Source organism: Chlamydotis macqueenii, chromosome 1, assembly GCF_036417535.1.
Source record: "Chlamydotis macqueenii isolate bChlMac1 chromosome 1, bChlMac1.mat, whole genome shotgun sequence".
Classification (NCBI taxonomy): domain Eukaryota; kingdom Metazoa; phylum Chordata; class Aves; order Otidiformes; family Otididae; genus Chlamydotis; species Chlamydotis macqueenii.
This window is the reverse complement of record NC_141556.1, coordinates 120,647,269-120,672,627: the sequence shown is the minus strand read 5'-3', so window position 1 is coordinate 120,672,627 and position 25,359 is coordinate 120,647,269. Positions and strand designations below refer to the sequence as shown.

The window sequence follows — 25,359 nt, the reverse complement described above, 5'->3', positions numbered from 1 at the left end:
TGCAGTCATATACCCTTCCTTACATCGCTTGCTAGCTAAAGAGCTCCTATCTTGCCGCTGGGGCATTAGATTTTTGCTTTAAAATTACAGTGCTGTTACAAAAGCAAGAGCTCAAGCAACTTCATCAGAGCTGGAAAGTCAAAATGAAATATTTCAGCTGAAGTATGCGTCCAGTTCTGGAGCCCCCAGCATAAGAAGGACGTGGACCTGTTGGAGTGAGTCCAGAGGAGGCCATGAAGATGATCAGAGGACTGGAGCATTTCTCCTATGAGGACAGGCTGAGGGAGTTGGGGCTGTTCAGCCTGGAGAAGAGAAGGCTCCGGGGAGACCTTATTGTGGCCTTCTGGTGTTTCAAGGGGGCCTACAGGAAAGATGGGGACAAACTTTTTAGCAGGCCCTGTAGTGATAGGATAATGGGTAATGGCTTTAAACTAAAAGAGGGTAGATTTAGACTGGATATAAGGAAGAAATTTTTTACAGCGAGGGTGGTAGAACACTGGCCGAGGTTGCCAGAAAGGTGGTGGATGCCCCATCCCTGGAAACATTCAAAGCCAGGTTGGACAGGGCTCTGAGCAACCTGATCTGGTTGGAGATGTCCCTGCTCCTTGCAGGGGCGTTGGACTAGATGACCTTTGAAGGTCCCTTCCAACCCAAACCATTCTATGATTCTATGATTTCAGGTGCAAGACAGACACGAAATTTCCACACACATAGATAAGGGTGCTTGTCAGATACCTCTCAGCCTCAAAGCCTGAGTGTTGCATGGGCTCCAACCCTGAGGTTAAAGGTATACTTGCAGAGACAATGTCAAGAAGGAACATGAAAATGAAGAGTGAAAATGAAAATGTTTTTAGTCACGCTAAGAAAGAAAGAAAGAGAAAACTCTATTTTTTCCTCTCATTGAATAAAGCAGTTGTGCTTTCCCAGCGGTAGTTATCTGAGAGGATAAATAGAAAGAACAATTAGAAAGGAAACCTGGCTCTGTGGAAAGGCATGTTCCTGAGTGTGCATAACATGTTGGGGCTACATTTCCTTAACCAAACAAATAACCAACAGAAGAGCTACAGAGACCTTTCAGGTGACCTGTCTGGTAGGTGTGTCCCCGTTTATACAATTTGGCACAGAACAGCTGTGATGGTTTAGCCAAAACCAGGACAACAGCACATAGCAAAGCTATTTTCCTGTGAGTGCCATCTCAGGAAGTGTTCAGCAGTTAGAGTAGCTCACATCACGGCTTCATCATCAGTTCAGTAATCAGGGCATCTTTCTTTGTCCCAGCAACAATAAAGCAGTCAGTTCAATTTTCTTCAAAAAGGAATCATTTAGTCCCTTTTGCAGTTTGGGCCACTTGGGAATCACTGAAGGAGGAGTTGTTGTAGTAGAAAATGGACTCTCTTTGTAGATGAGGTAAACAAATACTCAGTGTGGTATTTGCTCTTGCAGAACTGGCAGAGTGAACAGGAAACCCAGTGGCTTTAGGTAAAGCTAGTCTTCTGTTTGGGGAGGAGATGACTTTTTTTTCAGTCTCAGTTTCTCTACTTGTCTGAAAATATCCAAGTGCACAAAAAAAAAAGCAATTCTTACTGGATATGTTTTGGTCTTGGAAAATGCAACATTGTCTACTTTAGTGCCTTTAGCAGTGGAATTTATAATCAAGTAGTTCCACATTTGTTAAATCTTGGTACTCTTAGAAAAGGTTAAAAGGTACTTTCTTCACCACCAAAAGAGTTATTGCTCACTTGCATGCCAGTGCCTAGGTTACTTCTTTGCAGCTACTGAAATAAAAACAAAATTCAGGCACCAAAATCGGAAGTGTTTTTCTGTGCTTTGACAACTCAGAGAGGGTGATTTCCACCCTTTGTAAGTCTTCTGGATGAATCACTGGACTGTGCTGAACCATAAGCTGTCTTTGTCTCACTTTTGACAATTGCAAAGGCAGAGTTGGCTTTCTAATCTTCCACGATACCATTTCTCCAGTTAAACGCTGCATTTGCTCCATGAGTTAACGTCTTCACTGGTGGGTTGACCATTTGCCATTTGTTCTCCTCTTTAATCTCTTCACAGAAACACATACCCAGCGAAGGAATCTAGGAAAGAATTTACCAGCAGAGTTACTAGCAGGGTCATTGCTTTGACGTGAAGGAGGCAGAAGAGAGCCGACCCTGATACTGTTCTGGGAAGAGAGACTGGGACATTTTGCAGCTTCTGAAATGAACTAAAAACAGACTGGAGGCCTCTGGGGCGATAGCCAAACTTGTGTCATCACTCCACAGTCATACTTGGATCTGATGATTAAAATGTTTTCACTCCTTCTTATGCATTGACAGTGGTAGTGAAAATACATCTAAAGACTGAATTGTCTGGTTGGTCATGCCAAGGCAGATGGTAAGGAAAACTGGGCTGAAGAATTCTGCCACTGGTGATAATGCACATATAAAATAAACAAAAAACGCATGGCAAACATGTCTCAAGCACAGGCCCCACTTGTGAAGCTGGCAAGAAAACCCTTCTCCACTTTATTCTGTGTCTGAGCACAAAAGATGTGAACTTACAGTGACCTGAAAAACACACAGCTTCCTAAAGAGTGACTCACTGAATGTAGCTGCAGGTTACGCTCACAATACCACGAGGAGGAGAGGTAAGATTCTTAGCCCTGTTTCTAAATGCAGGAGGCTAGCTCCAGATGGAGAGGTTCCCAAATGTGCCTTTTGTCTGTAGGTGTTACCCGGCATTGAGTTTCCAGGGGAGTTGGGTGAAAATCTCCAAAGACTTAGCTGCTAGTCATATAGTGTTCACCAGGAGAAAATTCTTCTCTTGACCTCCAGTGCTTTACTAAAACTACATGAGACTCCCTTTGTAGTGAGAAAGCTAATGCCATTGGTATTGGCATGCAGTTACACGTGTATCTCACTGCATAAGCAGGCTCCTTATTAAAAGTATAATAAAAGAAAAAGAAAGCTTCCTGCTCCAAAAAAAATCTTCTTACCTTTCGTACCACCTGGGCAAAGTCTTTGCTGTCTCTGGCAGGGAGCCCTATCAGAGGTCGGGTGAAAGATGCCAAAGAAGAGCCGTGGCCCACAATGAGGATGACACCTGATATACCAGAGAAAGCAAAGAAAGAGAGTAAGGGAGCTGCAGCACTGATAGGTTACCCATCAGCAGATGTGTGTGAGGCTCTTTTGGGGCTGTTCGTCTTTGCAGACCTTTTTGATAATGTGGCAGAGTGCATTGTGCTGGTCAGAGAAAGTCTGCTGTGTTGTAGGCACGCCAGCTAGTGAGAGAAAATGTTTGCTAGGAAAAGAGGAAAAAAAGCTTTCTGGAAAAGTATATTATCTTATACTGAGCTATATCCCAATGTAGAAATACCAAGCAAAGAACATACTCTTACAGTTTAGTACTCTACTGTCTTCCATTTAATTTTGCTTTTTCATTTTTATCCCATAAATCGCATGTATTTTGATTTAGTGTAGCCCAGGACAAGGACTAACAGTCTATCTTAAGCTCTGTGCAATGCCAACAACTCATGTTAAATGTGCTTCTGTTGGCAAATCTCTGCCTGTTTCTGTTACTGAAAGTGTCTGACAGAATATACAAAGATTTGAAACCTTTACCTTTGCTGGAGCAGGCAGTGATTATCTGTTTTATAACCGCAGAGCTTCTGCTTACATAGTCTTCATAACTTTCCGATGGCGTCAGAGAGGAGAGTGGGAAGTTACCTCTGGCAATAAAATCACAAATATATGTTAATCTAGATTAATACGGGGACATCGTTAGCCCTATTGAATGACTACACCAGAGGAAAGGCACTTGGTTAAAAGGGTACAGGTTTATCTGCTGACTTGGCTGACAAACTGCTACCTCAGCTTGCATGGAGCATTAGTTTCCCCCACTGTAATTTCTATTAAATCGTATGGCTAAATCTCATAGCTCATAAAGCAGCAGATGCACAGAAAACCATACTTGAATAAAACTTGTAGTTTAAAGTAGGATTCATGCCTAAGAAATTCCTGTGCTTTGAGCAATGCTATTGGCAAGGACCACTGCCCAGGTATGGGCTGCAGACTTGCAGAGCAGCCCAGCTCTAGGAACCCTGAGTGAGTTCAAACCAAGGTGAGACACTAGTGATGTGAATGCTTTCAAGATTTGGCACCTCAGTGTTAGTCTCCTTAATAAACAAAGCAAAACAAAATCAACAGCAAACAAGGCATATCTGCATTAGCTGGACAAATGGATAGTAAAGATTTTCACTCCTAGAGTAAAAAAAAATATTTCCAAGGACATTAGTCACAATGCGCCACTCCTAAGTATCTGTTTTTCTTCTGGTTTTCATGTCATACTCTTAGTCTATTTTCTCTGGTAAGGGGAGGTGTTCACTGCTATGGTTGGCAAATATTGTTAGCCATGTGTTGTGATACAAAACAGGGTGTTAATTGTTTTTCTACAAACAACTCTCCCTCTCACCCCGATTGGATTCTCTCCTTAATCAGTAAATAGGCAGGAGTAAGAATAGATTAATATATCGTAGTAAGGTATGGTGTCACAGTGTATTTTCACAGGTGAGTCGCCAGTACATTATGTCAGCACAATCTGCAGAAGTAGAAAACAGGTGGTAAAACCATGTGAAAAGCTCATGCTGGTTTGTTAATCACAGCTAATACTAATCCTGGCTAAGCCAGAGAAGTCTAGATTGGGGTACTCAAAACTAGTCTGCTTTTTGTCAGAGCTGCAAATATTTTTTTAATGTGTTGTCCCGTTGGCATCTCAGTCTCTTCAGTATTAACCCAGTTATTAACTAGTCATCCTGCAACAGAACTGAGCATCCCCAGCACTGGCCCAAGTGGTTTCCAGGCTAAATAGCAACGGGAGTGCTCAGCCCAGGCTGAGTCTCAGTGGGAGTGCTGTGTCCAGCTGTGGACGCAGTGAGATGAGGACCAACGACAAAAAAAAACCCGGAGGGGAACAGTGAACAGGGGTCCAGAAAGCACAGCCCACAAGGGAGGATGGGAAGAGCTCTGCTCAGAGGAAAGGCTGAAGAAGGACGTGATAACAGTCTGCAAAAGGTGTTGTGAAGAGGAGAGGAAGGGTCTATGCTCCACACACAGGGTGAACAGGAAAGAAATAAGTGGCTTGTACTGTGACTGGCAGTTTTTAACAGCAGGAACTCTGCAAAGGCAGAGGTTATCCTGCTTTGGGCCAGGGATTGTCTACTGCCCCTCTCCTTCTGTCTGAGCATGAGAGGAGAGAGGCAGAGTTAATGTCACCCAACCTTAGCTGCCTACAACTCACACGTCTTGCTAGGAAAATGGAGCCAAGTAAACCCCTTCAGAGGGCAATTCATGCTATGTTAAGTGTCTGACTTAGCCTAAGATGGAAAATCACTGTCTTGGTTGACAGTGATTTCTTCTTTCCACCAACAAGAAGGCTGCTAGGTAACCATCACAGCCTAGGCACCCAACTTGTAGATGTCTGCAGCTGAGTGCAGTGAACCTCAAGGTGATTTCACCTCATCACACAACGCATGGGCAGCAAATGTTTCAGCACCACTCACGTTTTCTCTTAGTGGCACTGGAAAGAGGAGAATTTGTGTCAAGTCTACTGCTGACAGATCAGGGACTTAACCTAGCTGAAGGTTGTCACTGGCAGTGGGTGAATACGGTAAAACTAGCTGCTGGAACCTGAGGATTTTGAACCCTGCATGTGACAGGAAGAAACTGGCATCATACGTGCAAGCTCATCCATTCTATTTTTGCCTAGACCTGAGTGAGCTGTGAAAGGTCTGAACCGTATAGTTAGCGCTGCTTCAGAGCTTCCCCTCTGAACCTCCCACTGCTCTGTATTTGCACCTTTTTCTATGTGGAAGTTTGTATTGAAAAATCTAGGGAAAACAGTCTGTCCATGGTAACACACACCAGAAAGCACTAAAACCAAAGAAAATGAAGGATTTTATTCCATCATGCAATTTCAAATGAAGACACTTGCTCAGCTGTAAGAATCATAGAATCTTTAAGGTTGGAAAAGCCCTCCAAGATCATCAAGTGCAACTGTCAACCTAACACCACCGTGCCTACTAAACCATGTCCTGGAGTGCCACATCTACACATTCTTTGAACACCTCCAGGGATGGTGACTCCACCACTTCCTTGGGCAGCCTGTTCCAGTGCCTGATCACTCTTTCATTAAAGAAGTGTTCCCTAATGTCCAACCTAAACCTCCCCTTGTGCAACTTGAAGCCATTTTCTCCCATCCTAAGAAATGCATTAAGATATGAGAAGTTTCCTTTCTGCCTTTCTTTTATATGTGGGAAACCCCAGAGATGCTCACTTTTGTTAGCTGAGTAACTTCCTGGATCTGGCTGTGCGCTGCGAATACAGAGCTGCCTGGTTTGTGAGCAAGATGAGGAGCTAGATTGAATTGGAGGCTTATCGTTTCCTGCCCTGCTGTGGTTTGCAAGCACTCAGAAAAGGCATCACCCTACAAAAGTTTTAAGGGCCCCAAAAAGTCCTTGCTGAGCACAGTACTAATCTTTGAGCAACTCAAAACAGAACAACCCCCCTCCCTGACTGAATTTGGCACAAACATCAACTACAGTGAAATGCTGCTGTCCTGCCTGCCCCCGAAACCAGAAGGCCAGATGGCTCGTGTTGGGCTTACCTCTCTCTCCCCAGACCCTGCGTGGTTCTGTCTCGGGGTGCATGGGGGTGGCCCCCCGCTTTCCCTTCCTCTTGTAGCTGTTGCTTCAGTGACACAAACCAGCGACGTTTCAGGTGTGGAGCCACCTCCCAGCCTGGGCTCACCCTCTGCTGCGGGGCAGACCTCTTGCTGCTGCCCTGCAGACCCTAAACAAAGGGCTTCCTAACTTTTTAAAAAGTCACATTTCCTTGTCACTGAAAAGCAGCATGTTATTTACCCGACAGGTTATTCTTCACATTTTTAAAGTGGGCTTCACATGAGCCAAATGTTAAACCAAAACTCCTGGTACCCAGTACAAATGCCTATAATGCAGCTATCCTTGTGCACGGCAAACCATGGGCCTGAGCCGGCGGGCCTGAAGGCAACACCAAAGCAGGGCTGGTCCCGTACACAAGTGTCAGATGTTTGTGCATGTGCAGGTGCACCCACGTGCTACGTGCACGCACATTCCCAAGTGGGCGTGTGTGTCTCTCTGTCAGAGCAGCAAACAAAGCGGACTCCTGGCACAAGAGAGCTGACAGCGTATCATGTTTTGGGAATAGATCATGCAGGCTTGAATTTGACCAGAATCACCCAGTTTTTGCAATGTTCATGATGTAAAAAGATTAGGAGATACCTCAGGGAGGAAAAAATACTTTAACACTTAGAAATGGAGCAATTACCTGTAACTTGTATCTATTTTGTAAGATGCCTCTGCCAGCTCTGTCAAGGTCATGAAGTTAGGAATTACTCTGCTTGCTTCCCACTTGGTCCATTCAAACAGTCCTGGTTCCACCCTAATTTTGACTTTTTGATCTAATTTAAGCCCTGCAAGAACAAGAAATATTTCTTAAGAAGAGGAGGATACACTCGAGTGTTACATTTCAGGCTATATCTCCTGCCTTGTTTGCTATAATACATTCATTAACGAAAATCAATTACTTATTGTCAAGCAAAAGAGGATCATGATGATTAAGTGAAGCCACCATTATATTCTTATCTGGCTGATGTTAAGGATTACATTATCATTATCATTATCATTATTGTTATTATTTCTGGAGCTCTCTTATGATCTGCAAGGTACAAAAGACCTCAGCGATGTTGCAATCTAAATAAACTTTAGACAGGAAATGTTTTTACCATTTTTACACAGTTTTGCTCAGTGGTCCTTGGTGAGACAATGAATTGTCCTACAGTGTTAGAAACGGAATGCTCTTGTCAAAAGACACATTATTTTGTTGATTATTCTCAAGAGAGGTTACTGAGTGGCACTTGTTCCCAGTAGACATGCACGCCCATTGTAATTCTGCTGTAAACATGGTAATGAGCTGTGAACAGGAGGGGACAGGAGAGGAAAAAAGAAGAGAGGGAGAGGGAGGGGGAGAAGGAAGAAGGTTCTGCAATATGAAGGAATTAAAATAGTTTGGCTTGCAAAGGCAGATGCTTTCAGGAGAAAGCTGTCTTCCCTGATTCACACAGATATCCTTCAGGGCACTGGAAATATTTGCTTTTTGGCTCAGAATATTTTCTGGAAGAGGTGGCAGTGGTGACTGGATGAGCAGCTACTGATGTTGAACCCAGCCTGATGTGAAATGGCTCTGTTTCATCTAACATTAGATTCCATTTTTACTAGCAAGGACTAGAGTTCAGCAGATAGTGCTTTCCAGACCAGACACATGGCAGCAGGTTTATTACCAGCTAAGCAAAACCACCTTGTCTTCCCTGCTTAAGCACAACAACAAATAACCACAAAGTCTTACATCTTCTTAATACTCATCTCAGGGATTTCACAGAATTTGCTGAAGACATTTTCACGGTGGCAAAATCACCTGGCCGGGTTTGCTGCCTTACCCTGCAGTACGTGTTGAGCTGTCTGTATGCAGCGGAGTGCGGGTGACGAGTACACGTAGCTGACTGTCACCTCCTGGTCCAGCAGAGCTTCGCCTGGGTGGGAACAGCAAAGTGAGTTGCTCTTTCACAGATCATGACAGATGAGAAACTACTGCAAAATACTTTCTGCAAAATACTTTCTGCAAAAAACCACCTTGGAGCTTTTCGGTTTCATTGACATGAGATACATTGACAGTCCCTTTGTACTCATTTTTTCACACTATTTGCTAAATGAGCTCACTAAAATGCTCATTCTAGCTGCAAGGGTAAGTTTAAAATGAGTGTTGGAATGATAATTACACTCAAAATCTGCAAACAGCCGTTAAATATTTGGCTATCTCCCCATATCCGAACCACCAGAGATAAGCATTTGCACCAGACTTACATTGTCACAGTCAGGCACGCTTGCTCAGGGAGCAGAAACAGCTTCATCTGGTGAATGAATTGTGTCAGACTAACCCGTACCACCTGGGATGAGCTGACCACACTCTGCTGACCATGAAGCCGCTTCCTCTGGCCAGTTGCTTCACTCCTCACTCTGCCTGTTCAGTAACAACCCCATAAGACATTAGTCCCTTGCAGACAGGCAGCAGGGCACAGGTCCTGTTGCAGCTTCTTTCTTTTAACTGTCTTTGCCAGGAACTGGCAGAACAGATCTCCAAGATGAGCAACCAGCCCTGCTCTCTGTTTTACTATTTAACAAGATCTTGCAGCAGTCACCCATAGAGAAGTGTTATCACAATGAGCACTGCTAGGAAATTTTTCTACTGCAAAGCCAGTATGGGCTTTTGCAAATGATGAAAGCCTGCTTCTCAAACCCTTACATTTGAACATTATCCAGCTTACCTATAAGCCTTGACTGGAAAATACCACAGCAAGATAAAGGAGGATCGTATTCAAAATGCTTCATGCTCTCTTTCCGCTTTGGCAGGGTGGAAGGGAAGTTCAGATCGGCTCTGTAGTATTTTCCTGAAACAAGGTGGGACATTTTGCCACAGTACGAGGGAGGCAGCAACTAATGCACAGGCTGCGTTTCATTGTAATGGCTTCATTTCTTCTGAATGGTTGGATAGCTGGTTCTGAAAACTCAGCCCAGAATGACATCTTGACAAATGAAATATCTCGAGACCCGTTCTCTGGCCACAAAGGCAAGTGAAGAAGCAAGGCATCTGCCCAAGGAACTGGCCTCTCTTCCCTCCTCCTCAAACACCGACGCTGCCTGTCCACTGGGGATGGAATATGGTCTGTGCTCTCCCCAAACCTCACCTGGAAACTATGTGGGCAAGGGGGACCTGCCATCAGCCAAGACCATGCCAAGGAGATATAGCTGATAACTAAGCAGTTTGGGGGATCATGGGGCAGTGCCTGAACTCAGATGCCTACAGGATTATTTTAGTAATACTGACATACTCAGTGTCTCACCAATGAAAAAAGCCTGCTGACTGCTATTACTTTAAAGAGATCACGTTTTAAGGTTACAACACTGGCTTGGGAAATCACCTGTCCTAACAAAATAGCACTTCTTCTGCAAGCTCTGAAAGAGCAAAAAGGGAGGAGGAGCGAGAGGACAGGAAACTGAGAATTCAGCTTTGTGGAGCTCAGATGAAAAAAAAATCTACTCCATATCGGTATTCTTTTAACATGGCCAAAATGACAAAAACCAACATTTCCACTAAAGAAAAATGAAACCAGTGAATTGATTATGGAGCCAGAAGGTACCATTCTTATTATCTAGTGTGAATATAGGAGATCTCCAGCATAACAAAGGAGACTTTCAGCATAAAGCTCTCGCACCTTCTTGTTCCCCTCCTTCCTCTTGACACATATTTCCCTGTTCTGGGTCAGTTTTCTTCACCTCAAAATATGCTTTTGGGGAGAGAGAGGACCAAGAAATCCAGCTTTTAATTTAGGCCAGTGCTGACATCTCATTTCCACCATGGTTTGTTCTTGCTCTTCTACTCCAGGTTTGACTAGTGATGTACTAGTGAGTCTGATCAGCAGAACATGATTCTAACTGAAGTGTGGAAAGGTGGAGGGGTCTGACAACCACCACCTTCTGTAACGAGTGGGAGAGATCTTGTGTTTCGTAGATCCATCAGTGAGACATACATCCATCAGTATCACAAGAGCTTCACTTGTTCTGCAGAGTTTATCCAGCATAACTATGAAGGACTTTAGGACATTATGAAATACTGGTTCCATGCAGGTCAAAGCAGTCATGTACCTGACTTGCAATGTTACTCGCTCTTTGGTGTCAGCTTACATTTACATGTATGGGACTCAATCTCTTGTACCTGTTACTGAGGTTAATTGGTTTTGGTTCTGATTTCCTAAGATCCTGCCATTGTCTTTCTTACTCACCATCTGCAGTCAAGCACTGTTGAAGCCAAGATTTGCCAAAGACCTCATCAACTCTTTCCCCATGGCGCATCACCAGTACGCCTCTTCGCAAGGTGGCATTCTGACACAGCTGTGTAAAAAGGGGTTTTCATTACAATATTATATATAACATGCATGAAAAGTCTGGATTCCTGGATGCTGCCTGATGGAGGAAGGAACAGCAGACTTGTCCTGAGAGGTTAGTAACAAGCATAGAGGGTGAGAGAAAGGAGCTGCTATAATAGATGCCTATCTTAGTGCAATAGGGTCTGGGTCTCCACTGAAGGCAAATGAGAGAGATCTCTGAATTAGGTTTTAATTCTGTGATTACACTAGTGAAAGGTAGTGCTGATAACAGACCTTTTAATTCCAGTGTGGGAAGGATTTATCATTTTAATATATATCATATGATTGGTATAAACAAAAGAGGGAAATGAGCTAAGATTTCAGTGGTAAGGCTCTTTTCTACACCAGAAATAACACCAAGCTCATCCTTCTTTTCCTAATGAAAATACTACTTTTACACTTTTCATAATTGTCTGGCCAAGTCAACAGTGAAACTAGATCTCCTCTGAGGCCACATTTTACTCAGACTGCATGGAATTACAAACAAGTTCTTAGCAGTTTGGGGTTGGTATATGATGCACCTTAAATGCAGATGAGAGGATAAGGAGGAACAGGTCAAAGGCTTTAAAACTTTTTCAACAGTAACCCATCACAGCGTCACTGCTGCAGCACTGAGGTTAACGATGTGTATCTTCAGCAGCAGAGAAAGGAATTCTTAAGAAGTGGTATGAGATTAGTATTCATGTATTCTGCTAAACACTATTGTGTTTCTGCCATGAAACACTAATCAACCACCACAAGATCAGAGTTTGAAAGTAAGGTTTTGTGGTCTTGCTCTTCTGCGTAGAAGGAACCCAGAGACTGGGGAAACTTCTGGACTGGAGATGTCAACATCTGCCAAACATGTTCCTCAGCCCAAGCGGTGGCTCTGCCAAAGATCTGAGCTAGATAAGAGAGGCCAAGAGCAATTAAAAGTCAGTGGAAGGACGTGTGAGTTGTGTAGAAGTTTCTGTCTTACAGTTGTACACACAGCATCCTGGGAGGCCCCAGGATGGAAGTTCCCTCAAGGTGCCCTCAAGTTTCTCTGATGTTAACACAAATGAACCCGGGGTTATCCCCCCAGCACAGTGAGAAGAGAGGCCATGGGGCCAACAAGCTCAAAGAGGTTTCTGCAGCATGTCAGTGTGCCGGAAAGGACTGTCCTGGGATCATGACAGACAGAGACAATAAGGCAGTGCAGGTGCAAATGTGCGGAAGATTGAAAAAAAAAAAAGAGTCCTTATTTGTTTTGCTCTTCCTACCAGAAGACCAGTGGAAAACCTGGGAAAAAAATGGATACATGTTGATTTTGAAACTGGGACAAAAATGTAATCCCATCAGTGCTGCTAACCTTTCCAGCTAGCTGTTCTCTTGCTGCAGTTCTGTGCAGTTATTTGCATTAGCTATGTGTCTAAAAACACAAAAGAAGATGAAACACTTGAATGTCCTAAGATCACTTAAACCATCCAGGTGGCATCCATAGAATCTGGACCTAAAAGTAACAAAGAACAATGAGCCCAATTCTGCTCTAGTAACTCTACTATGAACCCATATGAAAGTCAGGGGAACTTGTGCCTGCGTCTCACTTCTCAGACTTGTTGCCATACCTCTGCACAGCTTGCCCAGTAAGGCATAGAGAAACCTGAGCAGAGAACTCATATATTGTGCTGTTGTGACAAGAACAAAAAGAGTTTTATGAAAGAAGGTAAGAGTAATATACATCATATATGTTACAAAATATTTAAGAGATACTATACCATCAAGGCCGGGTTGGATGAGGCTCTGAGTATCCTGATCTAGTTGGGGATGTCCATGTTCCTTGCAGGGGGGTTGGACTAGATGACCTTTGAAGGTCCCTTCCAACCCTAACCATTCTATGATTCTATGATTCTATATGTATGAACATATGAGTGTGTGTGTATATATATATGCATTACAACATAACATGAAAATGTGAGTGAGAAAAAGGAAGATACTATTAAATTTACTGAATGCTTTTAATTAATGGTATACCTGCACAAGCACATGGTAAAGATAAGAAATGGAAAAAAAACCCCGTGATTACCTGAAGAGAAAGTACATTCGTTATGCTCCTTGACGTATTAGGATTATGGGCTTCTCCATTCAGGTTCATGTTAGGTTCATTTTCAGTTTGGATGAAGGATCTTGAAGCTGTTACAAAAATATATTCCCTGTAGAAAAAGCAGAAGGAACACACACACAAACATACAGGTACACACACAAATAGAAGGGATTTTTAAGTCCTTATTTTGCCTACAGACATGTATAAGTCAGGATTCATATTCTGTTTAACATTTTTTGCACACTTGCAATCCACTTCATCACTTTGTTCTTGATTTAGAATCTGCCCAGTAAAAATGAGGCTAAAATAGTATGAACTCATGGCATACATTGGGTGTAACTCAGCTAAAGTGTGATCTTCAAACAAGAAATACTACCTGGTTGCCTCCTCTCTGCCTCTGAGAACTCAGCAAGTGCACCTACACCTCCCTGCTTAGAAAAATCAGCTCTAATCTACAAGCAGCATCAGCCGCGCTGTCAGCTGCAGAGCAAAGTGCAGGAAGCCAGACAGATGCCTGCTGATACAGGGTAAATCAACAAGACGAGGGTGGGCTCAAGGTGGTGGAGTAACCTTTGTGTGGTTTCATTTCAAGTTAACTTTGCAAGATCTTGAAATGAGGAAAAAGGAAGAAAGCAGTGAGCCGGGCTGAAGGCTCAGCCTGCCTGGCAGGACGCGGTCTTTCAAAATTCATTAGGATGTTCAGGTTGTTCAAGAGCAAATAGGGGTCATCCCTTGAGAAGCTGAACTAATGAACTCTGGCCATCTGCGGATGTGTGTCCTCAGTCTTTTCTTCCAGAAGTCTCAGCATCCCACCCAGACCCCCAGAACTGTCCTCTCCTCTGCACACACAGCCTCCCACTCCCACCTGGCAGCCCATAGCTCACGGTGAGAAGGAACTCTGCTCTGTGTCCCCAGCAGCGAAAACAGCTGACATGAAGCTACACCCATGAAACCCCAGCTTACCTGTGCTTAACCCATGTGTCTGACTCGTTGGCTCTCTCAGTGTAGTTTTCGGGAAGAAAACCCCTGCAGCCAGTCCGATGTGAGGTCCCAATCACCCAGCCTTCGCTCACGTTGGACTGCTGCGTTGGGTCAACATAGATGAAGTCCCCGGTGTTGATCATGAGTTCGTCAATGTTTTGGGGCTTGTACTGGAAGACAGCCCGCAGCGTCTAGGGGAAACAGGTAGAGGGGTCAGGCTGCTGCCTGGAGCCAGCTGCTGCACGTGCCGCAGCAGTTCGGGGGGTGCTTGCTGAACTCTCTACTGGACACAGCAACCAGTACTATTTTCCACTCTGCAATTTGCTCTTTATTGGCACTTTGGCAGAGAAAAAGGAAGACAGTACCACATTTGCAGTGTGTGTAAAAAATAGGCACTTGGTTTTCATAAAAATATTTTTTCCTGTAACTAGTACAGACTTATTTGAAAGCAAACATAGCAAAAGTGTTATCAGCTATTTTTGTGATTACTTGCAGCTCTCCTGACTGTGACCAAAATCCAATGAGAGACTTGTGACAATATGATATACGGATCTGATTAAAAAATATTGATCATTCCGTATTTAAATTTGGAAATGAGAACTGGAATGCTGACTGGTTTTAACTAAGAGTTTGTTAAGCAGAAAATCATCAGCAAGAATTGTGTCCTGCTCACTGATATTTAATCTGTGCAGTTTTCATCATGGCTGGAACAATCAAGAAAACTAATTTTGCTGAATGGAATTTTTCTGCAAAGCTGTGATGTGACAAATCCTGTATTCAAGGATCATAATATCCTGTTTCTTTTATTTTCCCATGTTGCGGTAAGACTATTTTTTTCTGCTGGAGTCTGGAATTAGACTTTGCTGACATGCAGGTCAAGCAGGCTACCATAAAGGTTTCATCCACTGATTCAAGAGTACAGCTTTTCAACCCAAAGAGGTGCTTGAAACAACCATGCTTTTTGAAACACTGTACTGTGCGTGCACTGATTTTCTTAATGAAAAATAAGGCAAGATGACTGTAGCAATGAGTCTGACCACAGGCTCAAAAAATTAAATAAATCTGATGACAGTACCTGGTAGTGCACAAAGCGCATGTCTCGCGAGTAGAGAGCAGCTACCCACTGGCAGGTCTCTCCTGGGTTAATGCATTTGGCTAACTGTTCCAAAGTCTTCTGATGGTGAGGATAAAACTTGTGAGCCAAGGTAAGGTGGAGCTGCTTTAGGCAGGGCTTCACATGGCAATCTAGGAATGAAACAATCACATCACAATATAGAAGTGAAAGTAATTTAAAGCTCCTCTTCTTGTTTTATCCTAGATGCTTTGCATGATGCAGGAAATATCATAATAACTAGTAGTAAATTAAATAATAGTTTTGCTGAATAACTGTTTTGCAGAATGTCATGGTTATAATCATGCCAAAATAATTCACAAATCTCAACTGAATTTGCTCCCTGCCTTCAGCTGGGAGGAAAAAACCAAACAGGGTTTGAATTCCTCTCCTAGCATGAGATGTATTGAGCTCTTTTCTCTTAGACAAAGCTGTTCTGGGGTTGTCTGCCTTCAGTCTCCACTGGTGATGCAGTTTCCCTTGGATGTCACTGGGGTGAGGATTAGGACCTCTTTCTCAGGGATGCAGTTGGGCCATTAAGCTGGGCCATAGCACCGTGGGGATGGAGGTCTGGGAACAGAGGGTATTATATCCCTGCCCATCTTGAATGTCCAGATAAACTGCCTATCAAGTTACAGAGCCAACCATTTCAACTTCTAGACAAAAGCACTCTGTCTTCAAACTCTGAAACATGCTCCCCTAACCACATTGTTTTCAAATCTGTAGGAGGAAAGGGTGCTCGCTGGCAGTAAAACATCAGCTAAACTCCCCTGGAGATACAGGATCATGGTTAAGCATTTGTGCTACAACCCACCCATTTTTCCTCTGATGTTGGTCCTACCTGCCAGGGCTGAAGCCTCTGACGAGAATGCCAGAGCAAAGTCCTTGAGGATATTTGCATGGCTGTCACCAATGAAGAAGCCAAGGTAGCTGGTGGATGAATGTAGTAATAGGGAAATGGATGGCGGAAAGCACTGTGAAAAGCTGTCACCAACTCGCTTTAAGGTGTCATACAGTAATTCCACTTTCTGGTCTTCACACTGAAAGAAAGCAGAGGAGGAGCATGCTTTACCCACCAGCTCAATAGCCACTGTCATAGTCGGTCTCATACAGCAATACAAGAAAGCAAGGTGGGCATTAGACTTCCTGAGAAAGACAACACACCTACAAACTTGCCTGAAATTCCTAGCATTAAAATTGTTAGTATTGGATGGTTTGGTCGGCACAGTATCCTGGTGCTATAACAGGAGATAAAGCCTTTTACCTGGAGGTGTACCTAGCCTGCGTAGGAAAGAGCCAAAAGATTTTATCATCTGATAGGTGTGCAGTAACCTCTCTGAAATGAGGCTGGGATCATGATTTCCCTCTTCAGTTCTAAGCATGAGTTTGTATTATTGTTATCCCACAGTCCTTAGCTGAAATCACCCCTGCTAAAATGTCAAGATCTCAGATGCTGAGCAACATCCCTAGCAAAATTCATAAGGAATCTTTGTCATGATGAGCTTTAATGCTCTAATCACAACAAATTAAAGGATTGTACAAAGCCATGCTTCTACAAGCAGTGTCACTTAAGCAATTTAAGAAGTGAAGGGACAAAGATGGAATTTGTGCTATCCAGCCAGAGACAAAACATTAACAACGCTCCATTTCCATGCTGCTTTATTCTCCTCAGCAGAGCTATTCACACCAGTTACCCTTCACACTGGGTCAAGCTGCTGAGGGAGAAGAGCAGAAGAGAAGAAAGGAGCTCCTCCTGCTTAAACTGTCTTTCTCTCTTGAGCGTTTCTAAAGCCACAAACCCACCACTTGGCGAGGCTGAGGCGTGGTGAGGAGGGATGCATTGAGGGGCACCCGGCAGGGTGGGCTGTGGGGGGACAGGGGCAGGTGGGATTCTGCACCAGGGCAAGTGCTGTGCAGCAGGCTCCTCTGAGGCCGACAAGTTCATGAGCTGCAGGAGATGTGGGGAGTCAGGAAACAGGAGTGGGCCAGGACAGGAGAAGGAGGTGGGAGCCAGGTCAGTGAGTCTTGCTTTCCGCCTGTGAGCAGAGCAGGTCAGCTCTTGCTGACAGCCAAGGAGCAGAGGACAGCAGTGGAGGGTGCATTTATCCCTAGAAATATGCTACCTGAAACGGGGCAGAGGTGCGTGAGGTGAGGGTTGCAATTCAGTCGTCTCTTCCAGGGGCAGGCCTTTAAACTTGACACCTTTAAACAGCACGGAATTTGTTATTAATTGATGAGGTTTTTTTTCTGTGTAATTGTGATTAATGGCCACAGGATACCATACTATTCAATATTTCGCAACAAAATACTCTTATTTTCATCGTCTAGGCTTAGCGGCACAGTTTAGCATGAAAGTATGATGGATTAACCTAATTTTGTCTGGCTGCTCTAGCTCATGTCTGCTTCAGCGCATCTCAGCTGCAGCTGATGTTCACCACCAGCATGCAAAAACTGGATTCTAGATGGCTCCAGAGTTTTTCCAGACCTTTGCTGATCTTTGCTGATACTGGCACATTCACCCGTGCAGGAAAAGCAGCTTTGCTGGGAAGTTCTCTAGAGGGTTATCTATCATATAGAAGACCAGCTAGGAGGACAGAAACATCTCCAGAGACAGGAAACAGCCTGCCAGGAGTCCAGCTCAGGAGCCTAACTTCCATGTGAAGTTATTGGCAGTGACTCAATTGCACTGCCAGATTACAGTCTGACTCCCCTTGCTTCTTCCACCCTTGTGCGTTCTGCTTCTTTCTTTTTTTACAACAGCCAAACTTCAATAGAAATGGTAAAGACTGGGACATCTGATCACAGCAATGAGCTACTGTCTGGAGCTCTCTGGGAGATGCAGAGATTTCCCCAAGATTGCCATAGGCATAATGCCAAACTTGTCTACGTCTTATGATAAAAGCTGCTGCACAGTTGGCTGAAGGTGGCCATTGCTGCCCTAGGCAGGAAGGTTTAACTTCCTAGATCCATGCAGCAGTGGGCATGGTCTCTCCAGCCTGCCTATAGTGGCATGTGACGAGCAGTGCTTCCCACTGGCAGGTTCTTGTGCAGCTCAGACTGCATAGTGTTGGTCCAGATGGATGCTAGGTGTGTGTCACTTAACATCCCACTGATCTCGAAACATCCCACTGATCTCGAAGCATCCCACTGGGCCCAGCATCCAATTTTTCAGTACGCCAAGGTCTAAGGTGGGTACCTAAAGCAGGTGATGAGAAGAAAGCCCCCAGTGCCTATGGAGGGTTTGAACGCTCAAGTATCAAGCAAGCATATCAGGACTTGGGTCATGCTAGTTTGATCCCCAAAGAGAAGTTCTGGTGTAAGACAACAGCAGGTGCCCCAGTTTCACCGGTAGTTGACATTTTGCCCTTGCACATCTTTTGTGCCTTACTGTGAAGAAGTCGCAGAGAGTGACATGTGGAAAAATCTCGTGGGCTCTGTTTTTCCCGCACTGGCGCTTACTCTCCTTCCAGAAGTCTTGCAGGTGGTTATGCAAACGGCCGGTGGGACACAAGTATAGAGCATACTCCTGAGGGATTGGGTCATCCAAAGAGGGATCATTGCAGTGGGAGTGCAACCTGAAATCAAGAGCGTATCACAGACAGTAGGTGTGTGCACCAGTTACTCTTATTTCCTGTGGTGGAAGGCATCCATAGTAGAGACCAGAAAAAGGAAATACAAGGTTGTTATTTTCTTAACAAAAAAAAAAGTTAAAAAAAAAAGCTTGTTACAAATTTTCTCCCTGAAATATTGACTAATGGAGAAAGAGTTTTTCTTCTGCATATTTTTGTGTACTTTACATTTTATTATGTACCCTCACTTCTTCCAATGTCTGAAAATTAAAGACAATGAAAAATATTTTTTAGGGGTTTTTTTGGGTTATTTTTTCCTCCTTTTTCATAACTGGAAATAGAGGATTGGAGGAGGAAAAAGAAGCAATGGGTAGAAAGTGTTAAAGAATGACAAAATGAAAAATAACTGAAGATTTTTAAAATAATGAAAAAGAGACAGCATTTTTATTCAGCCTCAGTAAAAGCAAACAAGACAGATCAGAAAATGCACAACCAAAGATCAGAAACTTGTATCCCACACAATTATATCCTCCATCATGTTCTGCACATGCTATATGTTTGGCTTCACAGCTTTTGGATTGGGAGTGACAAAAGAACACAGATGCGGGGGTTTTTACGGCAGCTAACTTCAAAATCAGTGACAAAATCAGCACATGAACAAGGACTTTTAGCCAAGTTTAATGCAAAAGCACTCCTTAGAAATCACAGGTACTTACCATTTTACAGCATCTTCTATTGTCTTTTGTCCAGTAGCAGCCAAAGCTTTTTGCCTAGAAAAAAACCAAAATGGATTCATCAGAATAACAGAAAGAAAACTCCTAGAAAGTAAAGAATGGCCATGCTGTGGTCACCAAATCTATTTTGCAGAACAGACAGGACCTTTATCAACTAGATTATTCCTGGCAAATATTAATGTTTTTGAAGCTCCCTAGATAGTTTTTTTTCCACAGCAAGTCTTTAATTCCTTGAAGATTTATAAGCTGTCCTCTCCACAGTATGTCCTCCTCTGTGTTCTGGAGGTGTTTCCTTAGCAGCCCTACTGACTATATGGATTTCCTTAGGGTTGGGTAAACCATCCATCCATGCACTGCAAGAGGACAGTTTGCTTGGTTCATAGGATAACGTTCTGGTTCAAGATGCCAGGCTCAAGCCCATACGTATAACCAAAGTGAAACATTCTTATATTGGTGTTTCAAAATCTGGATTGAGGATCTCCCATAGGCCAGCAGAGAGCCAGATCTAAGCCACCAGTTCAGTCCAAGATGGGGGAAAATACCTCACATTTCTCTCTGTTAATACAACTGTCATTCTCTGGGATCAGATTTGGTTTGCATTTCCTTTTCTCAGTAGAGCTTTCAAAATGCCGACTATGTGCTTCACATGAACAAGTCTTTGTGACTAAATGCTAGGTGGTGAGTGAGGATTTCAGTGTTTAAGTAGCGCCTGCACCCATGAACCCCATTTTCAGCCCTGTAACCCACCTACAAACTTCTCAGAAGAGACATGAAGGGGAGGTAGGGACAGTGGACATAGAAGAAAACCTGCTAAATCACTTGGTATCTGCTCATCTCTTTCCTTCTCTCTTGAGGCCATCCTTTCTGGTCACTAGGTCCTGCGGGTGTTGATTCATTTAGCCTCTTCACATTTTTATCCTCCATCCATCCTTGTGACACTTGAGCATGCATCAGCAGTGCAATGAGTGCATTAAGCAGCAGGACTCAGGTTCATCCTTGGTGCTTCCTCCTAGCTTTCTGTCTTCTCTCTAGTGCAAAAACTACACGTGGGCTTGTTAAAAACATTTAAGTGTATTTATGTGTATGTGCAGCCTTTCCTGGCTCTTTAGTGGGGGCTTAACATGAATGAGGGCTAACATGAGTTCTTTCCACTCAAACTTTACCTTCTACTTTACTTCTCTGTAACCTAAATCAACTACTATGGCCAAATCAATGCAAACCATGAGCTAGCTGGTCTAAAACTAGCCTGTGTCTTCCGTGGCTGAATACTGCACATTTCCTTTCCACGCCTCTGCTGGTTTCCCCTTCTCCATCACATCAGACACGAACAACCAGTGTTTTTGTCATCTCCCCACACAGCCGTTCCTGCTGTATCCTGTTGAAATGTCAGTGCCTGTTGCTGCTTGGCCAATGATGCCAGACTTTGTCAACTGCTTGTTGCACCTCAAAGTGAGTGTTTTACTGCTTCATGCCATGCTGCTCCTCCCATTCAGAGATGAGCTCTATGCAAACAGTCCTGAAGCCAAATGGAGCTTGACTTCAGCTTTTCTTCACTATAGGGCCTGCAAAATTGTGAATGTAATAAGATAAGCAAGACCTGAGACCATGGACTGTCATGCTGTTTAGTACTATGTCCTTGCTCCATTGTGCTCCTCTCTGTGCCTGTTCCCATCTTTTGTCTCATCGTACACATTGGTGGTAGGATGCTTTCCAGCAGAGTTTATAGAGCCCTTATTGTCAGGAGAGTATTAGGCTGTGACTAGACGTCCTATGCTTCCAAGATGAGCAGTGAAGATTGAAAGAAAATGCATAGAATAAATTCTGTATATACCAGTTTCTCTCAGATAAAGAGTGGGAATAAACCATTGAAAATCTGTATTAAAAATAGTGTCTGTGCAGCAAGACTGAACTAGCTCTTCCCTAAAGCAGAAACTGCTGATGCAGTTCAGTTCTGTGTAAGCACAAGGGGAGGTCCGTGTTGCTGATCTGATGCTAGCCTTGATCCCACATATTCGGTTTTTGTTCTTTTGGAAATGTTGCTTTGGCATGCTGGTTCTACATTATGAAAGGTTTTCTAACGTTTCCACTCAGCCTCGTTTTTCTCAGGCCAGGACAACTCAAAAGAACAACTTTTCAGTACTTTCATTTATGGTTCAAGCCAGGAACTACAGAGACAGCTAAAAGGTTTTATAAAAATGCAATCAAAATTTTGAAGGTCTTAAAGTCTATAAAAGAAAATCTATCAAAAATAAAGTTATTTTGGAAATTTTGTCATTTTATGTCAATTTGCGTAGTACTTCTGCTATTGCTTCTTGATTTTGACCTGGGAAGAAGTCATCTCAGTAATAGCAAAATCTAGATGGAGAGATCAAACTTACATTATGACTAGAGAAATGATAAGCCAGGTTTTCAGCTGCACAGCTAAAATTCCACTGTACATAACTGGGAACAAGACATCCACAGTTTCCTTGTAAGCTGTGCCCATCACATCCAAAGTTAATCTGCTAAACACAGTTGTTCCTAAAAAAGCAGCTTACGAATTGAGCCTTTTCAACTTGCTTAATTTTCAGCCAAAATGAAGAGACACTGCTCTCCTTTCTAAAATATTTTCATGAGAGTTCTTTAACATTTAAATATAATTATTTATTTTTGAACAGTTTAAACTTAGGTGTCCATATTTGCCCGTCAGAAGTTGGAAAATCCTCCCCAAAACTCCCCTGTCCAACCAGAGTGATACTTGGGGGAGGAGTGACCACCACATTTCTCTTCTATTAACTTAGTTAGCTGCCACCAGTTAATCTCTCATCCATTGGGGCTGGCAAGAATAGCGCTTCATTCTTTACTATTGCATTTTCGAGGTAGGACATACTTTGGGAACAAGATCCTGATTCAAGACAGGAAGAAAAATTGACAGACTTATGTGGCATCTTGTTAAAGAAAGCTTATTCTTTCAAAATAGTTTCCACTGACAAAATCCAGCAGATCTCTGTCAGACCTAGAGAAAACTGTGGATAGAAATGACATCTACATTTAACTCCCTCATAATAAGTGATAAGCAGAAAAAATGAAAGAGGGTATATCCCAAAAGAAAACTATGGATGTCAACTTCTTAACTTATTGTGAAGCCTCTCAACCTGAAGAGGTGGAAGGCCATGTGTCTTCAGATATACACAGCATTTATAAAAATGGATACAGAGCAGGTTGGTTTTGCAATATGAGTAATACACACTGCCGTACAAGAAATTCAAAGCAAGACAGGTCTGATCTCTGTATAGGGACATCACTCCCGGGAAGCAGCATGCTCTCTTGATGAAAACAGCAAGCTACCTGCTTTCAGGATCTTATGAGAAATACCTCTTATATATCTTAAATACCTCTTACCATGCAAAGGCAGCTGAACACATTACTCACGCGATATGAGCCGGGAATCCTTTGGTGAGGAGAGACTCGAGGAGTACAGCGGTGCTTTTGCTCCTGTGCTTGTTGGACACCTTTGCGTACAGCTGTGTCTCAGCCACCGCCATCTCCTCCGCTCTTCTCCAGAGGGTGTGAGGGAGGGAGTAAAAAAATGAGAGAGAGAGAAAGAGAAAGAGGTAGCTAAAGTAAAAAACCCTCAAACCTCTTGTGATCTTTTCTGACAAAAGCTGACATCCTGTTTTCGTAACGTCTGCATCTCCAAATTCTTGGTTTAGAGTGGCTAAAAAAGTAAAAGCTATTTGCAGGCTTTTCCCATCTGCCCCAGCAGAAGAAGGCTAGTAGTCAGAAGGTAAACACCACAGTCAAGGTGGACATGCTAAAGGGTCTTAGATGAGATCTTTTAGCCTTTCATTTTAAATTGTCTTCTGAAAGCCAAGGAATCCACCTGAGCTGCTACTGCAGTGTGGGGGAGGTGAGCAGAGATATCCTGCAGCACGTAAGAAGTTAGTCTGTAGGTCAAATTCTTTCCTTTTGCACTCAGTTCTCATGCCCTCCTATTCCTGTTGTACATGGCTCCTGCTTTGGTCTTCTCAGACAAAGGCGATGAGCCAGCCAACTGTGCAAGGTCAAACCCAATGTCCCATCTAGACATCATGCCCCGAGGCTGGGCTTGCAGCAGCTCAGAGTGGCAGCAGGGAGAAGTCTGTCCCTTTGAGTGGTGCCAGTCCCATCATGGAAGCTTTTGCAGAGCTGTGCTGGCTGGTCCCCAGGGCTTCCAGCATGGCCAGAGCAGGTGAAATGGTTGGAGACAATTTTCTCTGGCCTGAGTTGTCCTCATTGGTAGTACCACCACTCCCTGGGAAGGATAAGACATTGCGCTCCATGGACTGAAAGGGTCACCTGAGCTGCTGGTCTCCTGAAATGAACCTTAACTTTCTCCCTCTTGGCTGAAATTCTCCCCTGGGGTATCTGGCCAGATTAGGCTGCTTCTCCAACCATTTCTCTCTGAAGCCCGGTGAGGAAAGCATCAGAGCACTGTGAGCAATTCAAGAAGCGTAGCTTTCTTTTTACATAGAATCATCGAATAGTTAGGCTTGGAAGGGACATTTAAAGGTCATCTAGTCCAACCCCCCTGCAAGGAGCAGGGCCATCTTCAACTAGATCAGGCTGCTCAAAGTCCTGTCCAACCTGGCAACCTGTTCCAGTGTTCTGCCACCCTCATTGTAAAAAATTTCTTCCTTATATCAAGTCTGAATCTGCCTCCCTCTACTTTAAAACCATTACCCCTTGGCCTATCACAACTGGCCCTGCTAAAGAGTTTCTCCCCATTTTTCCTGTAAGCCCCCTTTAGGTACTGGAAGGCTTCTATCAGGTCTCCCCGGAGCCTCTTCTTCCCCAGGCTGAACAGCCCCAGCTCTCTCAGCCTGTCCTCATAGGAGAGGTGCTCCAGCCATCTTCGTGGCTCTCCTCTGGACCTTCTCCAACTGGTCCATGTCCTCCTTATGTTGGGGGCTCCAGAACTGGACACAGTACTCCAGGTGGAGTCTCACCAGAGCAAAGTAGAGAGGGAGAATCACCTCCCTTGACCTGCTGGCCACTCTTCTTTTGATGCAGCACAGGATGTGGTTGGCCTTCTGGGCTGCAGGCGCACGTTGCCTGCTTATGCTGAGCTTCTCATCCACCAGCACTCCCAAGTCCTGCTCTTGATCCATTCTCTGCCCAGCCTGTGTTTGTGCTTGGGATTACCCCAGACCTATGTGTAGAATCTTGCACTTGGCCTTGTTGAACTTCATGAGATTCTCACCAGCTCACCTCTCCAGAATTCCAAGATCCCTCTGGAGGGCAAGCATCCTTGTCTGTTTTCTTTTTTTTTTCCCCCATATGTCCCCACTGTGTTTCACATTTCGAGGGAAGGCTGTTGAAACAGTGGCATAAGAGATGATGAAGAACTCTTGGTGTCATGGCCTAGATGTGAACAATTAACAGGGTTGTGACATGGGATCCTCTCCTTTGGAAGTGCCAGTTTTCATTGTGCACAGCAAAGGGACTGAACAGCTTGCCTCATCACAGCCATGTTCCAGGGACATGGGTTTTGTCATGGAAAACCTTCATTTCTTCCCTGGCCTCTCAGGAGCCTTGTTTCACTTACACTTCTGTGGCTTTTTGCTTCATCTCTCCTCCTTCTTCTTCCCTCCACCCTCCCCTCTGTCATCAATCTCTCTTAGTAAAAAAAATCCTAGCCAAACTATTACTACTCTTGAGTATTTTATAAAGCTAAGCATATATTTTCATTTTGTAAATCGCAGAGTATAAGTGAGTTGATACTTCAGAAACATGAGATACTGCTTGCAAAGTATTTCCAAAATATTGTGCAATATTTAATTATAAAAGTTATCCATAATGAAAGATAAAGTCTTTTTC

The 25,359-nt window shown here is 43.7% G+C and overlaps 1 protein-coding gene across 1 annotated transcript; it reads right to left on the bottom strand.

Annotated features, from left to right (window-relative positions):
* Positions 1–1,019: 1,019 nt before the first annotated feature.
* On the bottom strand, positions 1,020–23,045 carry UBASH3A (ubiquitin associated and SH3 domain containing A). Its single transcript, XM_086739987.1, has 14 exons — positions 22,933–23,045; positions 19,504–19,557; positions 18,607–18,793; positions 16,060–16,258; positions 15,183–15,352; positions 14,090–14,298; positions 13,109–13,235; positions 10,921–11,029; positions 9,406–9,528; positions 8,521–8,613; positions 7,353–7,497; positions 3,612–3,718; positions 2,987–3,093; positions 1,020–2,087 (listed from the first exon to the last, which is right to left on the bottom strand). Exons 1-14 carry the CDS (start codon positions 23,043–23,045, stop codon positions 1,950–1,952), a joined length of 1,881 nt encoding a protein of 626 aa, XP_086596113.1. The 3' UTR covers positions 1,020–1,949.
* Positions 23,046–25,359: the final 2,314 nt, after the last annotated feature.

What these genes read in the sequence shown, in the direction of transcription:
- UBASH3A (XM_086739987.1), bottom strand. Translation starts at nt 23,045, where the DNA reads ATGGCGGTGGCTGAGACACAGCTGTACGCAAAGGTGTCCAACAAGCAC. An exon ending in AGCTCAACACGTACTGCAGG is followed by an intron (nt 7,498 to 8,520) that starts GTAAGGCAGCAA and finishes TTGTTCTTGCAG; the next exon opens with GGCTTAAATTAGATCAAAAA. An exon ending in AAAATAGATACAAGTTACAG is followed by an intron (nt 3,719 to 7,352) that starts GTAATTGCTCCA and finishes TTTTATTGCCAG; the next exon opens with AGGTAACTTCCCACTCTCCT.